General features: G+C 39.9%; 1 protein-coding gene across 1 annotated transcript in view; it reads left to right on the top strand.

The window, feature by feature from the left end:
* LOC140430423 (ubiquitin carboxyl-terminal hydrolase 10-like) overlaps positions 1-22,131 on the top strand; it is a 73,061-nt gene extending 50,930 nt beyond the window's left edge. The window contains exons 10-14 of the mRNA XM_072517895.1: positions 998-1,175; positions 2,385-2,550; positions 5,028-5,172; positions 8,419-8,484; positions 20,202-22,131. Coding sequence (XP_072373996.1) covers positions 998-1,175; positions 2,385-2,550; positions 5,028-5,172; positions 8,419-8,484; positions 20,202-20,389 — 743 coding nt within the window. The 3' untranslated portion in view covers positions 20,390-22,131. The remainder of the gene's footprint in view (positions 1-997; positions 1,176-2,384; positions 2,551-5,027; positions 5,173-8,418; positions 8,485-20,201) is intronic.
* Positions 22,132-24,866: the final 2,735 nt, after the last annotated feature.

Below are 24,866 nucleotides of genomic sequence, written 5' to 3'. Positions count from 1 at the left end.
GATGGAGTTTAATCCGGGCAAATGTGAGGTAATGCATTTTGGAAGGTATAATACAGGTAGGGAATATACAGTGAATGGTAGAACCCTCACGAGTATTGACAGTCAGAAAGATCTAGGTGTACAGTTCCACAGGTTACTGAAAGGGGCAACGTGGGTGGAGAAGGTAGTCAAGAAGGCATACGGCATGCTTGCCTTCATTGGCCTGGGCATTGAGTATAAAAATTGGCAAGTCATGTTGCAGCTGTATAGAACCTTAGTTAGTCCACACTTGGAGTATAGTGTTCAATTCTGGTCACCACACTACCAGAAGGAGGTGGAGGCTTTAGAGAGGGTGCAGAAGAGATTTACCAGAATGTTGCCTGGTATGGAGTGCATTAGCTATGAGGAGAGGTTGAATAAACTTGGTTTGTTCTCACTGGAACGAAGAAAGTTGAGGGGCGACCTGATAGAGGTCTACAAAATTATGAGGGGCATAGACAGAGTGGATAGTCAGAGACTTTTTCCCAGGGTAGAGGGTCAATTACTAGGGGGCATAGGTTTAAGGTGCGAGAGGCAAGGTTTAGAGGAGATGTACGCGGCAAGTTTTTTACACAGCGGGTAGTGGGTGCCTGGAACTCACAGTCGGAGGAGGTGGTGGAAGCAGGGATGATAGTGACGTTTAAGGGGCATCTTGACAAATACATGAATACGGACCACGGAAGTGTAGAAGATTTTAGTTTAGCCGGGCAGCATGGTCGGCGCAGGTGTGGAGGGCCGAAGGGCCTGTTCCTGTGCTGTACTTTTCTTTGTTTTGTTCTTTGTTCCATACCATATCATTATTTATTTGTGTAATCACCCCTGAAGCCAGGTCTTACAGTCCTCAGTCTTACAAAATTAAAATAAAATTTTGGAGTTTCTGTTCCGCATCCTAGCTACTGTTGAGGTCTGGGATCGTAATAAGAGTGCAACAAAGCTGGTGAGGTTTATCTTGAAGTAATGTTTTTTATGCTTATTATAGGAAATGCTGTTTCAAATGGACCCGAATTACAACAAGGAGCTGAAGAAGACTTGGAGGAGCAAGGTGAAGGTAGCGAGGATGAATGGGAGCAAGTTGGCCCCCGGAATAAAACCTCTGTTACTCGCCAATCTGACTTCATTCGAACCCCAATTACTGATGTTTTTGGTGGGCACATCAGGTAACTTATACCTGCGTATTTTCATTATTGAATGACCTGTGTTATTAATTCTGTTATGGAACCCCACCCTTTTACTGTAGTTAATGGCACCTTTTTGATTTTGTGTGACATGTGCATATACAATAATACATTTTTGTTTTGTTCCCTAACACTCGTTTACTTGAATTTGAAAAGTGATGTTTTAAAACGATTTTTGGACGGACTTCTATATAGGCTGACTTATTGCCGCTGTCACGGTTTAACATGGGACTAAACTGATTTAGCATGACAATGTCAGCCTTTGAATAAAATAACTAGCATGTAGAGTCCGAGATTTATTATTATTTTATTAAGTGTTTGCCAAAATAAACAGGAAGCACTGTGATTTAAGAAACAGTCGTGGAAAATGGCCCGTGCATGTAGTTACAATGCTCCAACAGATGCACCATAAAGCTGGGTGACCAGATTTTGCTTCAGCAAGGGCTTGCATAATGCAGAGCCATTCCTTCTATTGGCAATCTTTTCCACCAGATGCAAGTTATACTAAGTTCTTTTAAAATAATTGTAAATAAAAAATAGTTTGCCTATTAAAGTTCAGGGGCGTCATTCTCCGCCGGCGGGAATCTCCGTTCTGCCGGCGCCCGGGGGTTTCCCGACGGCGTGGGGCTGCCCCACAATGGGAAACCCCATTGACCGGCCGGTGTTACGGAGACTCCCGCCGGCCGGTCGGCGCAGAAATGTGGCGGGGCGGGTAGGAGAATTTTGCCCCATATTTTTCTCAGTTTGGAATTATTTTGAAAAGGGAATTGTTTTCCCAGGGCATCGCTATTGAAACATTTAGTGGGAGTTGGATAAGCTGCTGACAAAAAAACAAAATCTGGAAAATGGGCAGTGAACTGTTCAACTTCCAAGCTGTAGGGCCAGCTAGTGGACCCAAGTAAGGGGAACAAATGGCTATGGGGAATGAACAGTGGAGTGAAACTAATTGGTGACTTTCTAAGAACTGGCACAAACACATGGTGCAACAAATTTATCCCTCTAAAGAGCTTGTTAACCCTATGTGTATTTTTATAAAGGTTAAAATCAATTGGTGTTTAGAATGCAGCAATGCAAGTTAGGAATTTTCTTGTTTCCTAAAAGAGATTTAGCATGACTCAAAAGAATTAATCATGCACTTTGCACTGATATCTAAAGTTTTCAAATCCTGCTCATTTTTTACATTGCCTCTAGGTCTGTCGTTTACCAGCAAAGTTCCAAGGAATCTGCTACCCTCCAGCTGTTCTTCTCGCTGCAGCTTGATATACAATCTGAAAAGATCCGCACAGTGCAGGATGCTCTGGAAAGCTTGGTGGCCCGGGAGTCCGTCCAGGGATATACCACTAAAACTAAGCAGGAGGTACATGTTTCATTTTTTGAAATAAATTTAGAGTACCCAATTAATTTTTTCCAATTTAGGGGCAATTTAGCGTGGCCAATCCACCTACGCTGCACATCTTTGGGTTGTGGGGGTGAAACCCACGCAAACATGGGGAGAATGTGCAAACTTCACACGGACAGTGACCCAGAGCCGGGATCGAACCTGGGACCTCGGCGCCGTGAGGCAGCAGTGCTAACCACTGTGCCACCGTGTTGCCCAAGGTACATGTTTCTAATTGCAACAGATTCCAGATGTAAATGGGAATCACTCGACAAGTAAAACCCATTAAATTTGAAGCTGCCTTTTCTAAGAGTTCTGCTTACTTATGTCTGGTTACTTATTTGGCAAACATTTTACTACTTATCCTGGCTTGTAGAAGTTCTAATATAAGCATTTGTTTCACAGAATGAATAACAAAAGTGCGTATGTGCCCTCTCTATACCATATGGTGCATTTAAAATGCTCATCAAGTAAATATATCCACAGATTCAACCATTTTAATATGAAACCAAAATATTTGGGCTTTTGTTGCCACAGATCAAGTCTGTCCATTTTTACGAATTTACTCATGGGATGTGGGCCTTGATAGCTGTTCCAGCATTTATTGCTCATCCCTAATTGCTGTTGAACTGAGTGACTTGCTAAGGAATTTCAGAGGGCATTTGAGTTGACCATATTGCTGTGGCTCTGGAGTCATATGGCAGGCCAGACCAGGCAATGATGGCAGGTTTCCTTCCCTAAAGTTTTTACGGCCATCAACAATGGTTTCATGGTCACCATTAGCATTTTAATTCCAGGGTTTTAAAAATTGAATTCAAAATCCATCACCTGCAGTGATTCGAACCCCAGATCCTGGATCAATACTCTGGGTCTCTGGATTATTAGTCCAGTGACAATACCATTACGCCATCACCTCCCTACAGTTCTTTGATCTACTTTGAGACATCTGATGTTGGTGATTTAACCCAGAGTTTGGTTTCCTAAAAACTAATTTATCCATTTGAATATCTTCTGAAAATTTAAGATAGAAATTAATTTTAAAATCCTGGAGGAGACTTCTGCAAAATCGTTATCTTGTTTCACGTCAACTATTGCAGATTTAACTTTGTTCTGGGTTGTAATACTAAAAAATTAGAATATTTTGGAAAGAAGATTTGTCTTTAGATTTGGACAAAATATCCCCTTAGAAATGAGCTGAGATTTCTGCGAGCTTCAATTTCTAATTCTACATCTTGCACCCGTGCTTTGGTAGTTAGATTGCAATACAGAATTTGCGGCTTTGGAAAGCAGAGAAATCAAGTTGGTTGGCCCTTGAATTTATCTGGTATTGGCAGAGGAACCAAAACTGCAGAACAGAAGCGCTGCACCGCCACTTTTGTTAACGGGGTGTAATTAAAAACACAAAATACTGGAAATACTCCACGTCAGGCAACATTTGTGGAGAGTGAAACAGAATTAACATTTTAGGTTGTGACCTTTCATCAGAATGTTATGTGTACAGGTTAACTTTATTTTGTTATCACTGCCAGAAGCTAAGGCAGTGCTTCCCAAACTATTTGCCAATGTGACTCCATTCTAACTCAAATTTACTTGATCCCAGACGTCAGCAAGAACAAAACCGCTATAAAGCTGCATAGTAACATTCAGTACATAATTAATTAAATTATTATGGGTCAGCATATATTCATAAATTAGTGTCGTGAATTATAACACTATCCTGACCCAAAGGGCACCATTCTACTGTCAGATTTTTGGTACTGCCATTTGAGATTGAATATTGGAAATGGTTGTAACAGGAGCTTTGTTAATTTGCCTTTGGTTTATTATTTATGATTTGGTAGAAGTGCTTCATCTCCTTCGATTTATCAGGTTTAGTTGGAAAAGTTCTACGTAAATGAGAGGAAAATGTGGAACCCTTGGAATTGTATACAGTTTATTTATTTAAAAAATTTAGAGTGCCCAATTAATTTTTTCCAATTAAGGGGCAATTTAGCGTGGTCAATCCACCTACCCTGCACATCTTTGTGTTGTGGGGCTGAAACCCACGCAAACCCGGGAGAATGTGCAAGCTCCACACGGGCAGTGACCCAGGGCTGGGATCGAACCTCGGACCTCAGTGCTATGAGGCAGCATTGCTATCTACGGCGCCACCATCCTGTCCTGGAATTGTATACAACTTATGGCTGAAGGCACATTGTTCAATTGGTATTTTAAATAAATAAACGTATTGGAAATTTTTGGAGAATTACAGCTTTTATTAGTTGCTATAAAGTCTCAGTATTCAGGAAATCCTGCAATAAAGAAAACAAATGATCTAGTTTCCTGATTAACAAGTAGTGTATGATTTGGTATTTGCAGATTTCTTTTTCAATGACACTGATGGCTAATTTCCCCATGAAGCCATTAAACTGTCTTGTACTGCAAGACTTAAAATTAATTTCCACTCGCTGTTTCAGGTTGAGATTTGTCGCCGTGTTACCTTAGAAGAATTGCCTCCTGTTCTTGTTTTGCATCTTAAACGCTTCATTTATGAAAAGACTGGAGGATGCCAGAAACTGATCAAGAATATTGATTACCCCATTGACCTTGAAATAAGCAAAGGTAAGTGTGGCTTGTGTGCATAATATTGGTGAATTGATTGCTGTACTGCATGCTGTACTTTTTTTTAAGCCTTTGTATGCTGAAGTCTGATGTCAATGCAACCATTGGTTAAATACAGTAGCGTCCGCTCACCTCTGCCATTTCCCTGTTTTGATACCCCAATACCACACCGCTCTGGGAGATGATAGACAGATCTGAGGCTTTGCGAGTGTTACTCTGAACTAGTGATGGATGATCGTGGCCTGAGGTGATTCCTGTCTTAATTTAGTTTGTTCTTGACGTGCTTAAATTCTATTTGGCACTTAGCTGTGGCAGAATTTAGTTCAGGTTGCACTGCATAAGCTTAGATCACATTTATTTGAATACTGCCATGTTATAAACCAAAATAAGAATAGGCAAATATAGGACCAGAAAATAATATGCAGTCTATTGGGATCATCCAGCGCCCTAATCACTTGCATCTTTCTTCAGTTCTGCTTTAAAAGTCACGAAATGTCAAACATGATGATCGCCTTCTTTCTTAGCACCTGATCTGCATACACCAGATCAAAGGGCAGCTATAGCGTTTATCATGCAATTTACTTTTTAAAGACAAATAAAAACTCACTATCTGAAAAAGAATGTTATTTGCATACAGCAATTAGAAAATTTATACAAATTGATGTTTCAAATTATTTACCTCAAATTTTCCCTTTGCTGTATTACTTAGATTGCTTAATTTGTTATTGGGTAATTCAAATTTGACCACCTGTAAACTACTGAATTGAACTATCAAATATTTTTAGTAATTTGTCTTAACGGCGGAACTTGCTCATATCATTAGTGGGAATATCTTATTATTATAAAATTAAAGTACCCAATTCATTTTTTTTTTTCAATTAAGGGCCAATTTAGCATGGCCAATCCTTCCAACTTGCACATCTTTGGGTTGTGGGGGTGAGACCACACAACAGTGACCCGGGGCTGGGATTGAATCAGGGTCCTCGGCGCGTGAGACCAACAACTGGTATTCCCAAGATTTCTCTATTGGAGATTAGTTGTAGTGACCACATGCGTGTCATTGTCATTCTAACTGGTATCTCCTTTAAGAGTCTTCAGGCCTAGGTTTTCTCGTTGTCGGGGGCAGTACTAAATGTTCAGGAGCTGTGCCTGTTTGTCAGGTTTTAATTCATGTTTGATATAGTTTCAAGTATGAAAATTGCAATACCATAACTAAGAATTTTGACCCTCGCTGGTGGTTAAAGCTTTTTTTAACAAAGCAATTTTCAGATATGTTTTTCTGAGACTAAAGGGCTGGACTCTCCACCTCGTGCCACTGGTAGCCGAGTTCTCGATGTGGCGGAGAATCCAGCATCGGGTTTCCAATGCGCCGCCCTCCACTTCACACCCTACGCCAGCAGGAGGTTGCAAATGGTCATTAAGACCCATTTGCATCTTATTACTGCATCATATGCTCCGGGCTCCCGTGATTCTCCAGATCTCTGGGCCAGAAACAGGGGCGGCATGGTAGCACAGTGGTTAGCGCTGTTGCTTCACAGCTCCAAGGTCCCAGGTTTGATTCCCGGCTTGGGTCACTCTCTGTGCGGAGTCTGCATGTTCTCCCCGTGTCTGTGTGGGTTTCCTTTTGGTGCTCCGGTTTTCTCCCACAAGTCCCAAAAGACGTGCTTGTTAAGTGAATTGGACATTCTGAACATGTACCCGAGCAGGCGCCAGAGTGTGGCGACTAGGGGATTTTCACAGTAGCTTCATTGCAGTGTTAATGTAAGCCGACTTGTGACACTAATGAGGATTATTATTATAAATCGCATGGGTGAGCATTGGTGCTGGTCCTGACAAACGTACATTTGACATGGTGAACTTCGCAGTGGGCCAAGGGGGTAGCTCTTTAAGAGAATTGCCCCCAAAGTCCATAAGAGGGCCACTTCTCCCACCCCACAATGCAGGACATGCCCACTTCCCCACCATCTGGAAGCTGGAGAGCAGTCCAGATAAGAGGCAGTGGGGAAAACAATCACTGCTTCAACACTCACCTGGGAAATAACCCTGCTGGCTCAGGCACAGGAGCAGCACTTGTCAATTCCTGGAAAGTGAAAACCAGTCAACAGGGTTTAAACACCTTCAGACAAGCCATTCACAGGGCGGCACGTTGGCAAAGTGGAATTCCGCTCCAGTGGGAGAACATAGCCTCCCAAATGGAGAATCCTGTCCTAAGCTTGGAGTTTTTGTTATCTTAGCCAAAGAATCTGACCACGTTCATGGATAAGTTGAAAAATCTGCTACCTTGTTTTCTTCACTGAGCAGGCACCGGACTCTCCTCATTTCTCCCCACCAATAGATTGCTGTGGAAGCCTTTATTTTCTTTTTAAAGGTGAAAGCTAGATTAATCATTGCGATATGAGCCGAGGAAAGCTTTGGTCTAGGGCCTCTCTGTGCAAACAACTTATTCAACAAATAAATTGTTTGCATAAAGTAGATTTGAAGCAGTCATCTTGGGTGAGGAACATCATACTCTGTAGCCATTCTGTGGTTGTGTGTGTGTGAAGCACTTGAAAGAAAGAGAACTCTATCCTAGCTAGTGCACAGACTTGGAGAGGATCCCTTGCTTCCTTTTGAGAAAGCATTCATTCAACTGTGTCTCTTGGATCCATTTAGCTTCTGTTTTAATTTTGTATGGCTGGCCTTGATTCAAATCAAACATGGAACATCCAAAAATAAGCCCTTCAAATTTATAATACATTACTTTTGTATACTGGATATGCTTTTGTAATTGGCCCCTGATACTCACTGAGAGGAATTTGTGGCTTTGTTTTTTTTTTGATGTTTTCGATACATTTAAAATTCAAACAAAAATGTGAAAGATTTCAAACTTATTAACCTGGTGAGTAATAGCAGATTAATTTTGGTCTACTGCAAATTGCTAAAAGATATTCCAATGAGATGAGCCACAGCAGCGCCTTCATTTTTCTGATGCTCGTTTGAAAAGGAGGGGATGCCAATGGATATTTCTAATTCACAGCAATACCTTAATGCAGGGTACTGAGTTTTCAACACTGAATCTGGCACATACATTAGAGTTTTGATGTGTATTCAGCTGAATCTACTCTACTATGTAAACCTGCCCCCCCCCCCCCCCCCCACAACTACCTCCTCACTGCTGACTTTTCCCACATCATCGCTGTATTGTGTTGAAACCTGACTATGACAAAATAGGGTTTTATTTTACTAAAACTACTGCTTTTCTTTTAGATCTCCTTTCTCCCGGTGTGAAGGGCAAGATTTTCAAAGTCCAACGAACCTATCGGCTCTTTGCAGGTATGAGTTAATAAAAATGTATATTTAATTCTGTAACAATCGATATGAAAAGAACTGAAATATTAAAACGCATGTTCTTCAGGGAGTTAGATTTGTGCAAAACTTGCAAAGCTGCTAAATTCAGTGATGCTTGATGCCATGTTGCCAAATCCCCATGTATAGATGTGGGAAAAGTTACTGTTTAGATTAGGTATATTGCTTTTTTGGAGTTTTTTCCCCCCCATAGGGGCGTGTATATTTCAATATCTTGATGCTTCATCTAGTGTACATTAAGTTCGAAGTTATAATTCTGAAAAAAGTTTAAGGGAATGCAATGTACACAGTGAGTAAGGACTTTCTTGGGGAGGAAAACTATGTTCAGGCTACCTTTTGTGAGAAGAATATAGGATTATTTGAAAAATGTTAAATGGCACAATTGGTTTTGATAGACTTATTTGCACAGGAGTGCTGTTGAGAAGATCCTAAGCACCTAACATGAGCCTGGAAGTTTATTTTAAAAAGGCAAACCCCATATTGTGTATGTAAAAGGACAGCTACTTCAAAATCTGTGTTAGTTCCAGGAGTAATGAATACTTGCTGCTTAATATTAACCCTTGGCTGGCCAGGTGCAGATTTCTTTGCACATGCTTGAGTTTAAAGAAGTAGAATGTTGATGTTTTGCTCCTGTACCAGCAGTTTTTGTTTCGGGATTATTGTTAACATTTTTTCAGGCCCAGAGTTTATCTTATTCCTCGTTGTGAACTTGTTTGACAGTAGAAGATTCAAATGCAGCTGCACTCATTTGTATTTTGATTCCGAACAAGCTAAATACATTTGCAGGGAGTATTGACATGGTTAAATTTACACTTCTGTCATCTTCCAATCGTCTGTAAGTGCAGCAATCTGAAAATAGTGTCCTCACATTGAAGTTAATGTTTCTGTTGCGTTCCATCCTGCCTGTCTGTGTATGTTCAGTTAACTCAGTCCTTATGACCATAGATGTTCATGTTAGCTTCCCAGGAAATTGATTTGTAAGCATTTTGCGAGGAACAGGTCGTTTATTGGAATTGTAGTAATGGCTTGCACATCTTTAATTTCTAAGCGAGAATGATTACAATTAGCATTTAAAGAGAAATTTGTACATCCAATGATCACTGGAAAGAAATTACACAGCATGATTTCAATTTTTTTAACGCACAAACTATGTAAAAACAATTAAACAAAGCAGGAATTAGTAACTTGAGACTTGTTAAGATTTGTCATAATTCCACTCGTGTTTCATTATACTTATGGGACCTTGGGGGTTCATTCACTTTTCCTTTTGGAACCAAGCGAAGTCAGCTGTCCAGAATTCACTTGGATCCCTCCTAAGTATTTCAGCTATTCTCCAAGGTACGAGATTTCATGGGGAATCCTTCCATTTGTTTTTGGCTAAGCTACCCTCCAACTTCTTCAAATCCCCACAGCTGGGGACTCCTCAGCTCCGGTTTGGGCTTCACTGCATTTGCCCTTAGTGATTTTTAAAATCTCACCGACCCTGGTTCCTAATGGCCTCTACACTCCTTGTTCTGGCTTTGGACAGACACCGATTGTTTTCTCTTCATGTTGTCCCTCAGCTGCTTTTTCACACCTGGCTGATTTCTCTTTGTCTCTGAGCTCCAACTAAGTTGACTGCCTGTTTCAATTTAGCGCAAACACACAAATTAAAATAAAGGAACCTCCCAAGCCCCATGTCCATAGCAACGTGGCACACTCTGGATGCTCCCAAACAGAAATGAAAATCAACTATTTTGTTTTATCTTCAAGACGCTTTGATTCTGGATCCCACATTAATACCTTGCATGTCTAAGGGAGTTATGATTCTCTTTCCAGACTTGCTGGTTCCACCAAGAAAACCCCTTGTTTACAGCAATGCTTTTACCTCCTTTGATCTGGGGATGATGTGAATATTTAAAATTCCTACTGAAATAACTAGACCAGTCCTGACCCAAAAGTGCAAAGATTGATCATCCATTGTTTAAACTTTCTCACCTATAACTCGAACATTATTTCATAATTATATTATGGTGTACTAACAAACGTCCTTGAAGAATCTAAGAGCACCAGCATTGAGGCTATTGCCATGAGAAACCAACTCCGCTGGGCTGGCCATGTGCTTGTCAGAGTCCCAACTGCCAAAGCAAATCCTGTTTCGCCCAGCTCAAGGAAAGCTTCCAAACATGAGGACAAAGGGAAGCGCTTCAAAAACACCCTGAAGGCATACCTCAAGAGTGTACCATATGTCAATATCAAGTGCACCCAACTAATGTGTAGCATGAGTTTGATACGAGGTGAGGTTTCTTAACCACGATTTCTGAAAAACTATGCTTATTGAATTTATGTGTTTCAATCTTCCTCATTCAACACTTTTGTAGTCTTTGATATTATGGTGTACTAACAAATGTCCTTGAAGAATCTAAGAGCACCAGCATAGAGGCTATTGTGTATGGTTTAATGGGAAACTAATGACTAATTATGTAAACCGAGGAATACACTCAAAGAAAATAGTTTTCGCTGGAGTAAGAGATTAATATATTTTTGAAAACTAGACCTGGGTCTAGATCCACAGTATTGAGACTTCATTTGTTCTGTGTGTTGGGTTGCACTCTTAAGTCTGTTTGACCAACAACAGCCTAAAAATAATATTCATTTGAGATTAATGTGCAAACTGTTGAAGCTTTCACATTCCATTTGTGGATCTAGTGCTGATAGACTAAGTTAATTGCAAACAGCTGAATCTGGTAGGTACTCTGTTGTGATGAGCTCAGAAAATGGCTGACATACCATTGGGATTTGAATAAGTATTGAATTGTTAAGCTGGTGTTGCATTGAAAAGATCAAAAATAGTTGGCATTTAATAGGTGCGGTGGTGGCAATACATTTGAGGATCTTTCTAAAAAAGTGATTTTAGTTCAAGTTGAAAAAGACGTTAAAAGCACCAGTGTGAACGTGAAGATTTTTCTCATCAAGAACACTTGGAAAATCATTTGTGCTAGCAACTAGTTAGGATGGATTAATTCTAAAGTGCTCACTTATTTTTTATTTTTTAAATTATTTACTTTGTTACCAAATTATTCAGTATTGTGTCAATTTAATTTTTGGCACTCGCCAGCGACACCCGCATCCCATATATGAATATGAAACAAGCTATGTTACATCAGTCATTTTTGTCCCATTGCTAATTATTTTGGTTCTTGGCTCCCAATCCTTCTGATATTTAATATTACTTTCTGCTCTGATGCTGGACTGAATGTCACTCGCTATTCTAATGAAGACCTCATAACCCATTGAAGTTAAGGAAAATAAAGTACTTGCTTGTTATCCTATTTCCTTTCCTATTTTTCTGATGTAACATAGCTCTTTTCATAATCCTATACGGGATGTGGGTGTCGCTGGCGAGTACCAGAATTTATTGCTCACCCCTAGTTGCCCTGAGAGTTGGTGGTAAGCTGACTTCTTGAACTGCTGCAGTTGCTAAGTTGTTGGTATACCATCAGTGCTGTTGGGGAGGGAGTTTTGACCCAGTGAAGGAAGGGCGATATATTCCAAGCCCGGATTGTGCGAGACTTGACGGGAAACCTTTGGGTGATAAAGTTCCCAGGTATATGCTACCCGTGTCCTACTAGATAGTAGTGGTCGTGGGTTTGGAAGGTACTGCCGAAAGAAGCCTTGGTAAGCTCCTGCAGTGCATTTTATAGATGGTGTACACAGCTGCCACTGTTCAGTGATGGAGGGAGGTAAAGAGCCTCTGACCACATAGTCACAGTATTTATCTGCCTAGTTCAATTTCTGGTCAATGGTAACCTCCAGGATGTTGATAGTGGGGGAATCTGTGATGGTAATGCCATATAATGTCATGGAGCAATGGTTAGATTCTCTCTTGTTGGAGCTGGCCATTGCCTGGTATTTGTGTGATGTGAATGTTACTTGCCACTTGTCAACCCAAGCCTGTATATTGTCCAGGCCTTGCTGCCATTGGACATGGACTGCTTCAGTATGTGAGGAGTCGCGAGTGATGCTGAACATTGTGCAGCTATCAGCAACATTCGCACTTCTGACTTTATGATGGAAGGAGGGTCATTGATGAAGCAGCAGAAGATGGTTGGGCCGAGGACACGATCCTGAACAACCCCTGCAGTGGTGTCCTGGATCTGAGATGATTGACCTCCAATTACCACAACCTATTTCTTTGTGCCAGGTATAACTCCAAACAGCAGAAGATCTCTTTCTCTCTTTTCTATTCACAACACCTACACACTCTCATTTGTTTCAGTTTTGCTAGGGCCCCTTGATGTCAAGGATAGTCACTAATCTCCTGGAATTCAGCTCTTTGTCCATGTTTGAACCAAGGCTGTAATAAGGTCAGGAGCTGAGTGACCCTGGTGAAACCCAAACTGAGCGTCAGTGAGCAGGTTATTGCTCAAGTGCTGCTTCAAAAGTATTTAAACCGTTTGTTATCCTCATCTTAGATGTTTTCAAGTGATTGTTGAGTCTTCACATCCTCAGCAATTCAGTTCACATGGGTTCTTGACAATTTCCTTATCAGAAACAATTGTAACATTTTGTAACAGCAAACATTTCGGAGATTTATTTTCATTGTGCTAAAGAATATTTTTGAAATTTCCAAGCCTTCAACATATGGTAGTGCACAAATTCTTACTTACATTGATAACTTGTAAGGAATGGTCATTATTGTGATTGGGCTTTACATAAACTGGAAAAAGCTTTATTAACTTTTACCACATTATTCCTGCAATGGCCATTTGCCTTTCACCCAAGGCTACATAAGCAAATGTGACCATGACTCCATCACTCGTCAAGAGAAGACTCAATTGCTTGAGACAGGGTGAAGTACATATGGTATTTACCATTAGACTCGGACTGCTGGGGGCTTAATTATCTTCAACAGGAGGATGTATTAATATAAGTACCAGAAACAAATGTCTTAGGATGTTATGCATTTTATAAACAAACAATAATTTAGAACTTGTGTCATAACTTTGAGCAAGTTTTATTTACCCTGTACTGTTTGGCTTCATACATTTTTGTATGAGTGGGCCAAGTGCAAATGTTGCCACTCTGGGACCTTTCTTCAAATATAGACAGAACTTCACTTCTTTTTTTTTAAAAAAGGCAATGTCAATTGGCCAAAAGGGTGCCATTCTACCCTTGCAAAAATATATTTCTGGCTAATATAAACAAACAATCTAGAAACCTAACAAATACAACAAAATATGGCACTGGCATCTCCGATCCCTGGTGGACCCCTATCGTCTAGACACTTAGATTATGCACAGGAAAGCAAATCCTAATAGGGAAATGAACATTTTATACTAGATTAAGATGACGAGAACTAAAATTTTAGTTGGGTACAATTAGAAGTGCAAAGAAAATACTCAACGTTCATACTGATAAGTCCTTCTATTTTGGGGAAACAGCAGAACAATGATTGGTATCCACTTTGTCCAACCTTTCAGCTGTAACTTTAAAAACATTGGAAGCACAATGAAATACTTGACCTCACTACTGTTCAAGAAGGAAACTGGAGCACACTCAAAAGTTTAACTTGTTTTATGTCTAACTTAATTAATACCTGCCAATATAAATCAAAATTAGAAAAATAATTTCTAGAATATAGCCACCTTGTAACTTTGCCGTACTGTCAAACAAATGAATGCAAACATTATACTGTAACAATGTTAATCGCCAATGCTTCTAGAGACGTTGTAGTACTGCTTGGTCCTATAGCTGACTGTGTCGGCTGGGTGGTTTCCTAGGTGCTAGCAACTGTTCAGGTTTTGATGTCCAGACAGTGGAGTACATTGCCTGGTTCCAGACTGTTCATCAAGCATACATATATCATTCTAACACAAGGCACTGGATAGTGATCTAGAGTAGGGTAATTTTGCTCCACTTCCCTTTGTCACAAGGCCAACATTCGCATCAATGCAGAGGCTTAAATCTGGTAACTCAAGACATCAGGAATCAATCATAGCACTTATTTAGCTATCTCGGTATTACCTTGTAGGATGACTGCTCCATGAAATTTGAATGTATACTCCTTGCAATGCTAAATTAATTGCTCAGAGTTAATGTGAATAAAAATTGTTTTGATACATTTATGGCTGTAGTATTGTGTGTTGAGAGAAATTATTTGCAACTTATTGTGATTTTAGTATTTTCAAATTGGCCTATCATGTAGTGGCTCAGTGAAAACAGCAAACACCTAACTGGCTGAACTGCAACCTGCATGTACAGCATTTTTCAGTAATGGTATGACATGCGTTTTAGTACAAATCTAATCCTTGGCTTTTCCTTGCACAAAAAAAGTTATGTTATTTTATAATTTACTTTTAAAATTGTTATTTTTGAGGTTGATGGAACATTTTTGCAGTTTTGTAAAAAGGGATAAAATGTCCTGTAAACTCTCCAAACCACAGAAAAACAGTTCTCTGCTTTATTACAGTACTCCCTATCTCCAAGTGCGTCATCTTAAGCCGCTGGTTGCTATGGCATTGTCATGCCTTTGCAAGTGGAATTGTCGGCTTCTGGGGTTAGTCAGTGGTCTGTTTGGTCTTTGCATAAATTTCGCTGCTGGATAACATTTTTAGTCCTTGGTGTTCATGAAAGTAATACGCTGACATAAGCCAGCCGATGAAACGTGTTACCATGCTGACAGTGCAACTTGCTGAAATTTGATCACACCCAAGTTATTTCTTTCCATGTTATGTCCCTAGCCACCTCCTTTTAGTCGAAGATGTATTGCATTCTGATATGGTAATGGTGTTAGATGTGTGGGCAACTGTTTTTGGCAGGTTTTCAATTATTTGATATATTTAATCTTTTTTAAAAACTTAAACTGTGGGACTGTTTTGAAGTATCACATGTCTGACTTTAAACCTGATAAGCCAACATAACTTCTACTATGCATAATTGTTTGTGCATGGGTAACGCCAGCACACTAGCAGCCATTAAATTCTGTGAAAAGCGATTAAACCAACTTCTAAAGGAATCGTAGGCAGACTGGTGGCACAACTGTTTAGAGTCTGCGTAACTCGAGCAAAGCTTGACGGTTAATCTAGATGAACCTCATGTATACACGTGAACAGTGTTCCCTCTGAGCTGCTCATCTGCATGGTATGTGACGGTCCAAGTGCTGTGTACTTCATTTTATACCTATGCTCATCCTGATGGTTAAATTACTTTTGCTGCCACTCGAGCCTGCGAGCATAGAATTGGTCAACTCCCGCATGACTGGAAATTAACAGACAAGAGCCAGCCCTGACATGATTAATCAGGTGGATTTACAGCTAAAATAATTTGTGTCAGTTCCTGGAGGCCTGAAACTACGTCAGCGCTTGTCTTTAATGCGGCCCTCTTGCCGTCTCACTACCCTGATCACAGCCTCCTGAGCTAAATCCTCTCTGTGGGTGATGGCTCGGGAGGGTTGGGGAGAGGAGCGATATGAGGTGAGGGCTTCTGAATGGAAAAAACGATAATGTGATCAAATTAAAAGAGCTAGCGAGTGGATTTTTGGGCCAGTTAGTATCACATCTAGCCATTCCTCTGCATCTGGTCTTGTACAATTATTAAAAGGAATTTGATCCCAAAGGCATTTGACGCATTAAAAACACAAGGATGTTTCCTCGGGGTTTGGAAGACGTTTTGGATTCCTAGCCCAGATCTCAAAATATTGCAACGGTTTTTATGAGATTTATGAGATCTCGTGAGACGTTTTAAACCATGCATTCTTCCATATACTACACCTCCCCAATCGCTTTTGTAAGCAATGTAAGAGCTTATTTCAGAAGTGGTGAACAGGTTTGTTGTTTTGCAATTTATAGACTTTTAATCTAAAAAATTATAGGTGGAATAAATCCTATTACTTCCACAAAATTACTTCAGTAGTCATTTTCCCTCCTGGAATTTCATTCTCCCCTCAGCACAGTGCTCTCTTCCCCAGTTTCCAACCGTAGTTTCATATTTCGATATTCACTTAATTTACAAGGACACGGTGTCTCTGACCTTCACCCACCAAATTCACAGAGACACTTGCCTCTGCTTGATTATGTTTGTTATGTAAAGCAATTACTGAGCTATTTTCCTCACTATTCATAAAAGTTTAAATTAAGAAAATACTCACGCTGAAAAAAATTGCCGTTTCCACATTTGCTATCAACTCAAAATGCAAGCCTCCTTCGCCTCTTTTTAATTTGAGCTTGTGAAATTGAAAGAAAGATCCTTGTCTTAATCCATGGTTACCAATTCAACTTTTCTATCAAATGACTAAAATACAAGCTACAGTATACAAATAAATGCTTTTATAATATGGAGAACTCAACTGAACTTAAAACCTAGGTGTGGAGATGCCGGCGTTGGACTGGGGTGAGCACAGTAAGAAGTCTTACAACACCAGGTTAAAGTCCAACATGTTAGTTTCAAATCACTAGCTTTCGGAGCGCAGCTCCTTCCTCGGGTGAATGAAGAGGCAGGTTCCAGAAACATATATATAGACAAAGTCAAAAATGCAAGACGATACTTTGAATGCGAGTCTTTGCAGGTAATTAAGTCTTTACAGGTCCAGATGGAGCAACTGGAGAGAGGGATAATCACAGGTTAAAGAGGTGTGAATTGTCTCAAGCCAGGACAGATGGAAAGATTTTGCAAGCCCAGGCCAGATGGTGGGGGGTGAATGTAATGCGACATGAATCCAAGATCCCGGTTGAGGCCGTACTCGTGTGCGGATCTTGGCTATAAGTTTCTGCTCTGCGATTCTGCGTTGTTGTGCGTCCTCAAGGCCACCTTGGAGAACCTAGAGGCAGAGAGTCCAAAAAAATAATAATATTTATTATTGTCAAAAGTAGGCTTACATTAACACTGCAATGAAGTTACTGTGAAAATCCCCTAGTCGCACCATTCCGGCGCCTGATCGGGTACACTGAGGGAGAATTCAGAATATCCAATTTACCTAATAAGCATGTCTTTCGGGACTTGTGGGTGGAAACCATGGTAAATTTAAAATTGAACTCGGTAAATCTGGTAATTTGCAGACTAGCATGTGTTATCTTGTCAATGTCTGGGGATTAGTATCTTTTCTCCCATATCCATGGTACCTTTCTGAAAAATATATATTTATGTATTGAGTTTTTTGTTTCGACTGTTGGTCCAGATCCGCGCACTGCCTCGATATTGATGCACCAAATAAAATTAATTTGGCGCATGGGCGGAAAAGATTAGAGGGAACATGAAACACTTTATTAGCTCTTGGGTCATTTGTGCTGTTTAATTTGCGAGGTAAGGACTACTTTGAAATAAATTAAAAATATACATTTCACATCCGTTTGGTTCACAATGGACACAGCAAAACTAATTTTGTAGCTCGTATCATTTGCTTTTAAAAAAAACTTTGCTGTGTGTCAATTGGCTACCGTGTTTACTTACATGGCTTTGCAAAATGTAATTTGCTGAAGTGCTACAAGTCATCCTGAAGATTTGGCACGGCCCTACATAAATGTGCATTTTCCCCCTTTAATCTCAGTAATTTTACTCTTTAGATAAATACCATCTGATCAGAGTTGGGTGGCATGGCTATAAAAATTCACTCCTAAACTTTTCATTGATTTGTATCACTAAATCCGTACTAAAAACTGCAGTTTCATTAGTATCTGGTGTGGGCCTGCTTACAAAAAAGAATTCTTTCAGAGGATGTCTGAGCCTTTGATTAACTTTGTGCCCTTTAAGTTAGGTTGTTTCTGTGTAACATGTAATAACCACTGTTTCCATGAAATGCAAATGTATAGGAGATAAAGGTAAGTGTGTTTTAAGGAAGCCCCTTGTGCAGTATTATTGATATGACCCGTTTTAATGTTACAAAAATATGTAAGGGAACAAGAACATTTTTAGCCAAATGAAATTATAATCATAGCATCCAGCTGGTATACTGATGGCACTGCTCTTTTTAACAAATTGATATATGTATGAATCACAGCTTTGGCATTTCTGCTTTCAAAAATGAATTATGTAAAGTGGCTACCTGCCACTGTCATCTGGGATGACACTGCAAGAACATTGGATAGAAAACTAAAACCGACTTGTTGGCCTTAAAGTCAACTGAGCCTGTGTGCAACTCATCATTCAATAATCTGAGATGCTGGTAAACAGAACGTTCCTTGTAAGCTACTTTAGTTTAATTGTTTTCATCTAGTTCGCCTGTTCACACAAGTTTTAATGTGATGAACAAAGTATGTTTTGGGCTTGAACTAACCATGTATATATTGATAAAAGCAGATCAGTCATTCTATGTGAGGATAGAGACCATATGATTTGTGCTCACCATGTATCTACCAAATTATTTGACTAGAAATAACTTTGACTAGAAACTGCTTGAAATAATTTAGCTTCTGCCAAAAACTGGTGCAGTGATTGGAAAATATATTCATAGAAGTTATCACGTAACTTTCAATTCTAAACAGAATTTACTTTTCAAATTGTGTGATTAATTTTGCCATGACAAGACCTATTGATCTAAAGTCCGAAGACAACCAATCATTTATTGGAAGTTGGTTTCTTCTGTTCTAAATTTGTTATTTTAAATATTCCAGTAATATGAGAAATATGAATGTGTCTCCGTGGGTTTCCTCCGGGTGCTCCGGCTTCCTACCACAAGTCCCGAAAGACGTGCTGTTAGGTGAATTGGACATTCTGAATTCTCCCTCCGTGTACCCGAACAGGCGTCGGAATGTGGCGACTAGGGGCTTTTCACAGTAACTTCATTGCAGTGTTAATGTAAGCCTACTTGCGACAATAATAAAGATTATTATTATAAAAATAGCTAAGTAGAATTTTTGGGCTGCATGAGGTGCAACTGACATTATACTTCCAACGTTTCAATAGAAATTATATTTTATTCATCTTACCAGGACAGTTTTGATTTTTTTTTTCTGGTGGACTTCAAACTGGATATAGTGTTTGCATTCTTGGAAGTTCAGCAACAAAGATTGTTGCTGTATATTATATTTTGTTTCAAAGGGTGCCACACTGCTGTGTTGGCTAATACATGTTTTGCTTTCGCCTAGTCGGAACTTGGTCCAGTAATAGTCTGTCAGCCTTGGCGACTTCAGGTGGTAAATGTAGATCATATTCCCTTCAGGGTTTTCCAAAATGCAGGGGGATGGGGTGCGGTGCACGCGTGTGTGCACATTCAGAATCAGGAGGCAGGAAAGAAAACTTTGGGGAAGTCTTGTGCAGTTTGCTTATGCAGTCACATTTGAAAGGGAGTGAGACATTGATTGCAAATAGTGTAATGAAGGGTATCGTGCATTATTATGTACACATTTTTATTATTTTGAAATACTTGACAATTTATGCATAAGGAATTTGAACTCTCCAGTTCCTAAAATGCACGTTTATAAAATGGTGTTACGTACGGTGAAATTACAAGTTACTGATCCAAAATTGGGAGTGGGTCGCAAATGTTTTGATGGAAACATAAGCTGAAAGGCAATGACTCTTCACTTTGTAATCTTATCAATATAAAAGCGAAAGATCCAAGAATCCCAGATCCATTATATGAAAATATATAAACTGTTTATTTGTATTTGTAATAATTGAAAATGCCAACTATTATTGATTGTAGAATATTCGCATAGAATACATATTTATTTTCCGTGCCCCACAATGTTTTTTTTCTCTCTTTTCAGTTGTCTATCACCATGGAAACAGCGCAACTGGTGGACATTACACGACAGATGTCTTCCACATTGGTCTGAACGGCTGGCTGCGCATTGATGACCAGATAGTGAAAGTGATAACTCAGTACCAAGTTGTGAAGTCCTCTGCTGAACGTACAGCCTACCTCCTGTACTACCGCCGAGTTGATCTCCTGTGAACTGTCCCTGCTCTGTTGCTCCAGCATCTTGCCTCCCAGAGCACCAACCGTCAGATAAACCCTTCCCTCCCTCATCGCAACCTTTCCAAATCCACTCTCAGTAACTTCAGATTAAAGTTTAAATGGGGAAAACAACCTGGAGATGTGCACCAGCAGCAAATCTTGTAGATTTATGTCTATATGTGACATCTTTTGTTACATTTAACCTCATACACATCGGTCGCTAATGTTTTCGCTTTTGATAATAGATAACACATGAGCCCATGTTTTGGGGGGAGGGAAAAGTGTTCCATTGTACTGAATGCTTTGGTGTTTTGATGAGAAAACCTGTGTGTGTGATTACTGGGTGTTGAGTAGCAGTAGGATGCTGACGTTTAAACAAAAATGCTTAATGAAAAAAACTTAACTGCACGTTACACAATAACATGCAAATCCACATTTGAGGTTGAAACGTTGAGTCTGCGTAGATGGGTGATTGTAACCTTAATGCAGCTACTAAGATTTCTGATTGCAATTATGCTTCTGTGTACACAATTGAAACTTGATATAAAAAAAAGATGATTGATATAATTCCATTAACAGTTCAGTCTGGCTTTGTTTACTTTCTGTGGTTTTACTCTTCTCTAATTGTTGAAATGGAGCTGTACACAATTTAGTGATATTTATAGAAAATTGAGTTGTCACCCATCAGTTAATAAATTCATTGCAAGCTCTTTAAATAACTGTTTGGGGCCTGAATTGGACGAGCAGTCGGTCACAATGGTGCAAAGACCGTTGATTTGAGAACAGTCTGTGTTTCAACTTGGCCTGTACTGTATTGGTACCAGAAAATGATAAAACTTTTAAAATCCTCTCTGCAGTTCTAGAATTTCAAGATAGTTACCCATTCAAAAATATTCAGACAAACCGCCTTTTGGTTTTAATTTGTGCAACCTCTGTGGGGCCGCAACAAAACGAAACACTTCCCTGTGAAAATTCTCCTGTACTTTACAAAATGCTATGTTTTTGTTTGCTAATTGTAACAAACTTGCAGTTAACTGGCACCTCATTCCACTATTGATTGCCACACAACCATTATATAGACCTCGGCAACTTATTCACATGCCAGTGGAATTGGTTGTTCGTTTGGGTCAATTAAATGTTACCACCGGTCCAATAAGCTAATAATCGTCTCATCAAAAAGAAGTCCTCATAAATCGCCATACGTTTCATGAGCTAACCGGTTGAATTAAAGTGCGCCTGCATTTTAATGGACTGAACTTGTATTACTGCCGTAAGAAATTTCATTCGAGCCATTCGGCTGTGGCAAATGCTTTTAGTTATTGGTTTTGAGGATGTAGGTTTCTGTTGGGTTGGAGGGTGGTTGGTGCTGGGGATTGGTCTCTCGTTTCTAAAAAAAAAAAACCTTTTCCATGTTTGGTTGCCAGGGATTGATAGACAGCTATCTGCAATTTTTGCTTGATGATCTGTTCAGTTCATATATTCAAAGGTTTATTTTCCCAATCTTTTTATCTCTAACTTGTGCATTCCCTCATTAAAGACTTTCCCCCAGTACCTTGAAATCCTTTCTTAAATGACCAAACATGGCTGACATTTTAATGTGAGATATTTTCAGAGCTTTTTAAGATCTATACATATGTGGTAACCAAATGATTTGCTTTTAGAATCTGTGAACATGATCTTGAGTTAATTTGTTGTCTTGCAGAAAAAACTACCTTGAATAAAAGTCTATTACTATGAAATATTGCAATGCGTAATCTATTTTACCAAGAAGTTCGTCCCTATATTCTACTCAAATCCTCATTTATGCAATGTGCTTTATCAGCATAACAGGAAAAATAGTTCCATATTTGCACAATAGTTCTATGTTGCTTGCTATTTGAAGATTTAATCCTGCAAATGTTATAATAAATTCAGTTACCACTTAAAAAAATATATTTCTTGGTTAAAGTGTGTGGTTAATATTAAACGGTTAGAATTATTCCATCCTGAGAAGTTTAAAATATGTTTGCCAGCGATTCTCTTCCCACTCTCCATTAACTTGTTACCATTTTTTGATTCTGGTTTGAACAACTTACTCAAAATGATGCATTATGTGACAGATCGACTGTACCTCCTGACACCGGAGAAAACTTCCCCACTTGGGGAGACAGCTGATAAAGCTTAAAATCTTCAATTAGAGCCAGCACTCAAACCACAAAACTGATTCCACCACAAGTTTACTCAAGTAATTTTAGCAGCCCAATGACATGCAACAGATGGGAATCGCTTGGGGGGAAGAATTGTTTATTTTTATGCTTTGCTTTAATTTGGCAGATCGGGGCAGCACGGTAGCGCAAGTGGATGGCACTGTGGCTTCACAGCGCGAGGGTCCCAGGTTTGATTCCCCGCTGGGTCACTGTCTGTGCGGAGTCTGCGCATTCTCCCCATGTCTGCGTGGGTTTCCTCCGGGTGCCCTAGTTTCCTTCCACAGTCCAAAGACATGCAGGTTAGGTGGATTGGCCATGATAAATTGCCCTTCGTGTCCAAAAAGGTTCGGAGGGGTTATTGGGTTACGGGGATAGGGTGGAAGTGAGGGCTTAAGTGGATCGGTGCAGACTCGATGGGCCGAATAGCCTCCTGCACTATGTTCTATTGAAGTGAGGTTACATACACCGTCTCAAAAGCAGCTGCCCGTTTGTGCAGGGTGCATAATTATGTGGTGGCACTTTATGAACTTCATTCATAAAACTGACATAATTGGCCTTCAGTTCTTGGGGCAATGTTTGGTTTGGCTGCACAGCCCAGGAAACCAGTCCTCCAAGCAACCAACAAGTTACTCTGAATTAAAATGAAGTGAACGGGTTTTTTTTGTTACAGAAGTCTTAATTTTGTAATTATGCCTAGTTCCTTCATAGTTTTTATTTAGACTTGATTTTGCGGATATGCCCGAAGATGTGGTAGAGTTTAGAGTTTAACTATGGACTCTTTTTTTCTGGTTTTTAGGAACTTAATGTGTAGGAAACTGAGACTTAGGAGGAGGACAGTCAGCCGTTCGGGTCTGCACCACCAGTCAGTGAGATCATGGCTGACCTGGTTATTGTCTCAACTCCACTTTGCCACACCTCTTTCCCCCCCCCTCCCCTCATAAACTTTGACTATCATAAATTTGTTTTACTGTGCCTTCAATAAATTCATTGACTTAGGCCAAACTACTTTCTGGGGAAGAGAGTTCCACATGCGACCCATTCAGAGAGAGCATTTCTCCTCATCTCCGTTTTAATTGGTGGACCTCTTATTTTAATGTGCTCCCTAGTTCTCACAAATTGAGACACCTACCCTCACAAATCCTCTCAGGATCTTGTTTCAATAAGATCACCTCTCGTTGCACGGTAGCACATTGGTTAGCACTGTTGCTTCACAGCAGCAGGGAGCCGGGTTCGATTCCTGGCCTGGGTCACTTTCTGTGTGGAGTCTGCACATTCTCCTGTCTGCTTGGGTTTCCTCCGGGTGTTCCGGTTTCCTCACACAAGTCTCGAAAGGCGTGCTTGTAAGTTGAATTGGACATTCTGAATTCTCCCTCAGTGCACCCTAACAGGCGGCTGAGTGTGGCGACTAGGGGTCACAGTAACTTCATTGCAACGTTAATGTAAGCCTACTCGTGACACGATTAAAAATTAATCGAATCAAAAGGTAAACCTTTCCTCTGATTTCCCCATTCCAGAAATCAATGAACCTCCACTGAACTGCTAACACAATTATATATTTTTTAAACAAAGAGACCATTGGTAAAGCTAGATAAAACTTGTGGGGAGAATTAGTGGAATTTTGTTTACTTAAGTGACATAAATAAGATTCCCCAGAAATACATCATGACTCAGATTTTGAGTTGAGAATAATGGTGATGCTGCCATTGCTCATTAAGGAGTAAATCGCACAGCAACTTCTGGTCTCTGCACGTTCCCAGTTAAACTGTTGCCCTGTCCCTCCTGCACTGATCTCTCACTGAGCAATTGTATTCACCTACGCGTGAAGTTGGCCCACTGCATGCACACCAGAAGCAATTGGGGCATGTCCATTTAAGTGTTAAGTGTAGTTTTAACAGTGGGGTCAGTATTAATTACAAAAGTGTGTCTCCACATTACCCTGCCTCTTCTGTCTGTTTACTCCTTAAGATTTGCCTTAATGGGCTTTGTCTAATGTATAGTCATATCTCTGAATAGGTCTTCTGGGACAGTGTTAAATTTTTTTTGCACCCCAGCAGAATGTACACCGTTGGACATAGTTCTCCATCAAATGTGCTGAACGAAGTTCTCCGTTAGTGCAGGTTGTAATAAACATTAATTTTTAAAAATTGTGCACAGAAGGCTAATGAAGATGAACTGCTTTGTCATCAATCCAACTAAAAATTAATTTTGTGAAAATAAAGTTAGGGTGCAAACAACTTTCTGCCGCACTAAAACCATTCTGCTTCCTTGGCAGGAACAGGAAGAAGGCT

Source organism: Scyliorhinus torazame, chromosome 10, assembly GCF_047496885.1.
Source record: "Scyliorhinus torazame isolate Kashiwa2021f chromosome 10, sScyTor2.1, whole genome shotgun sequence".
NCBI lineage: Eukaryota > Metazoa > Chordata > Chondrichthyes > Carcharhiniformes > Scyliorhinidae > Scyliorhinus > Scyliorhinus torazame.
The sequence above is the reverse complement of the archived record's forward strand: the minus strand, read 5'-3'. Positions and strand labels throughout refer to the sequence as shown.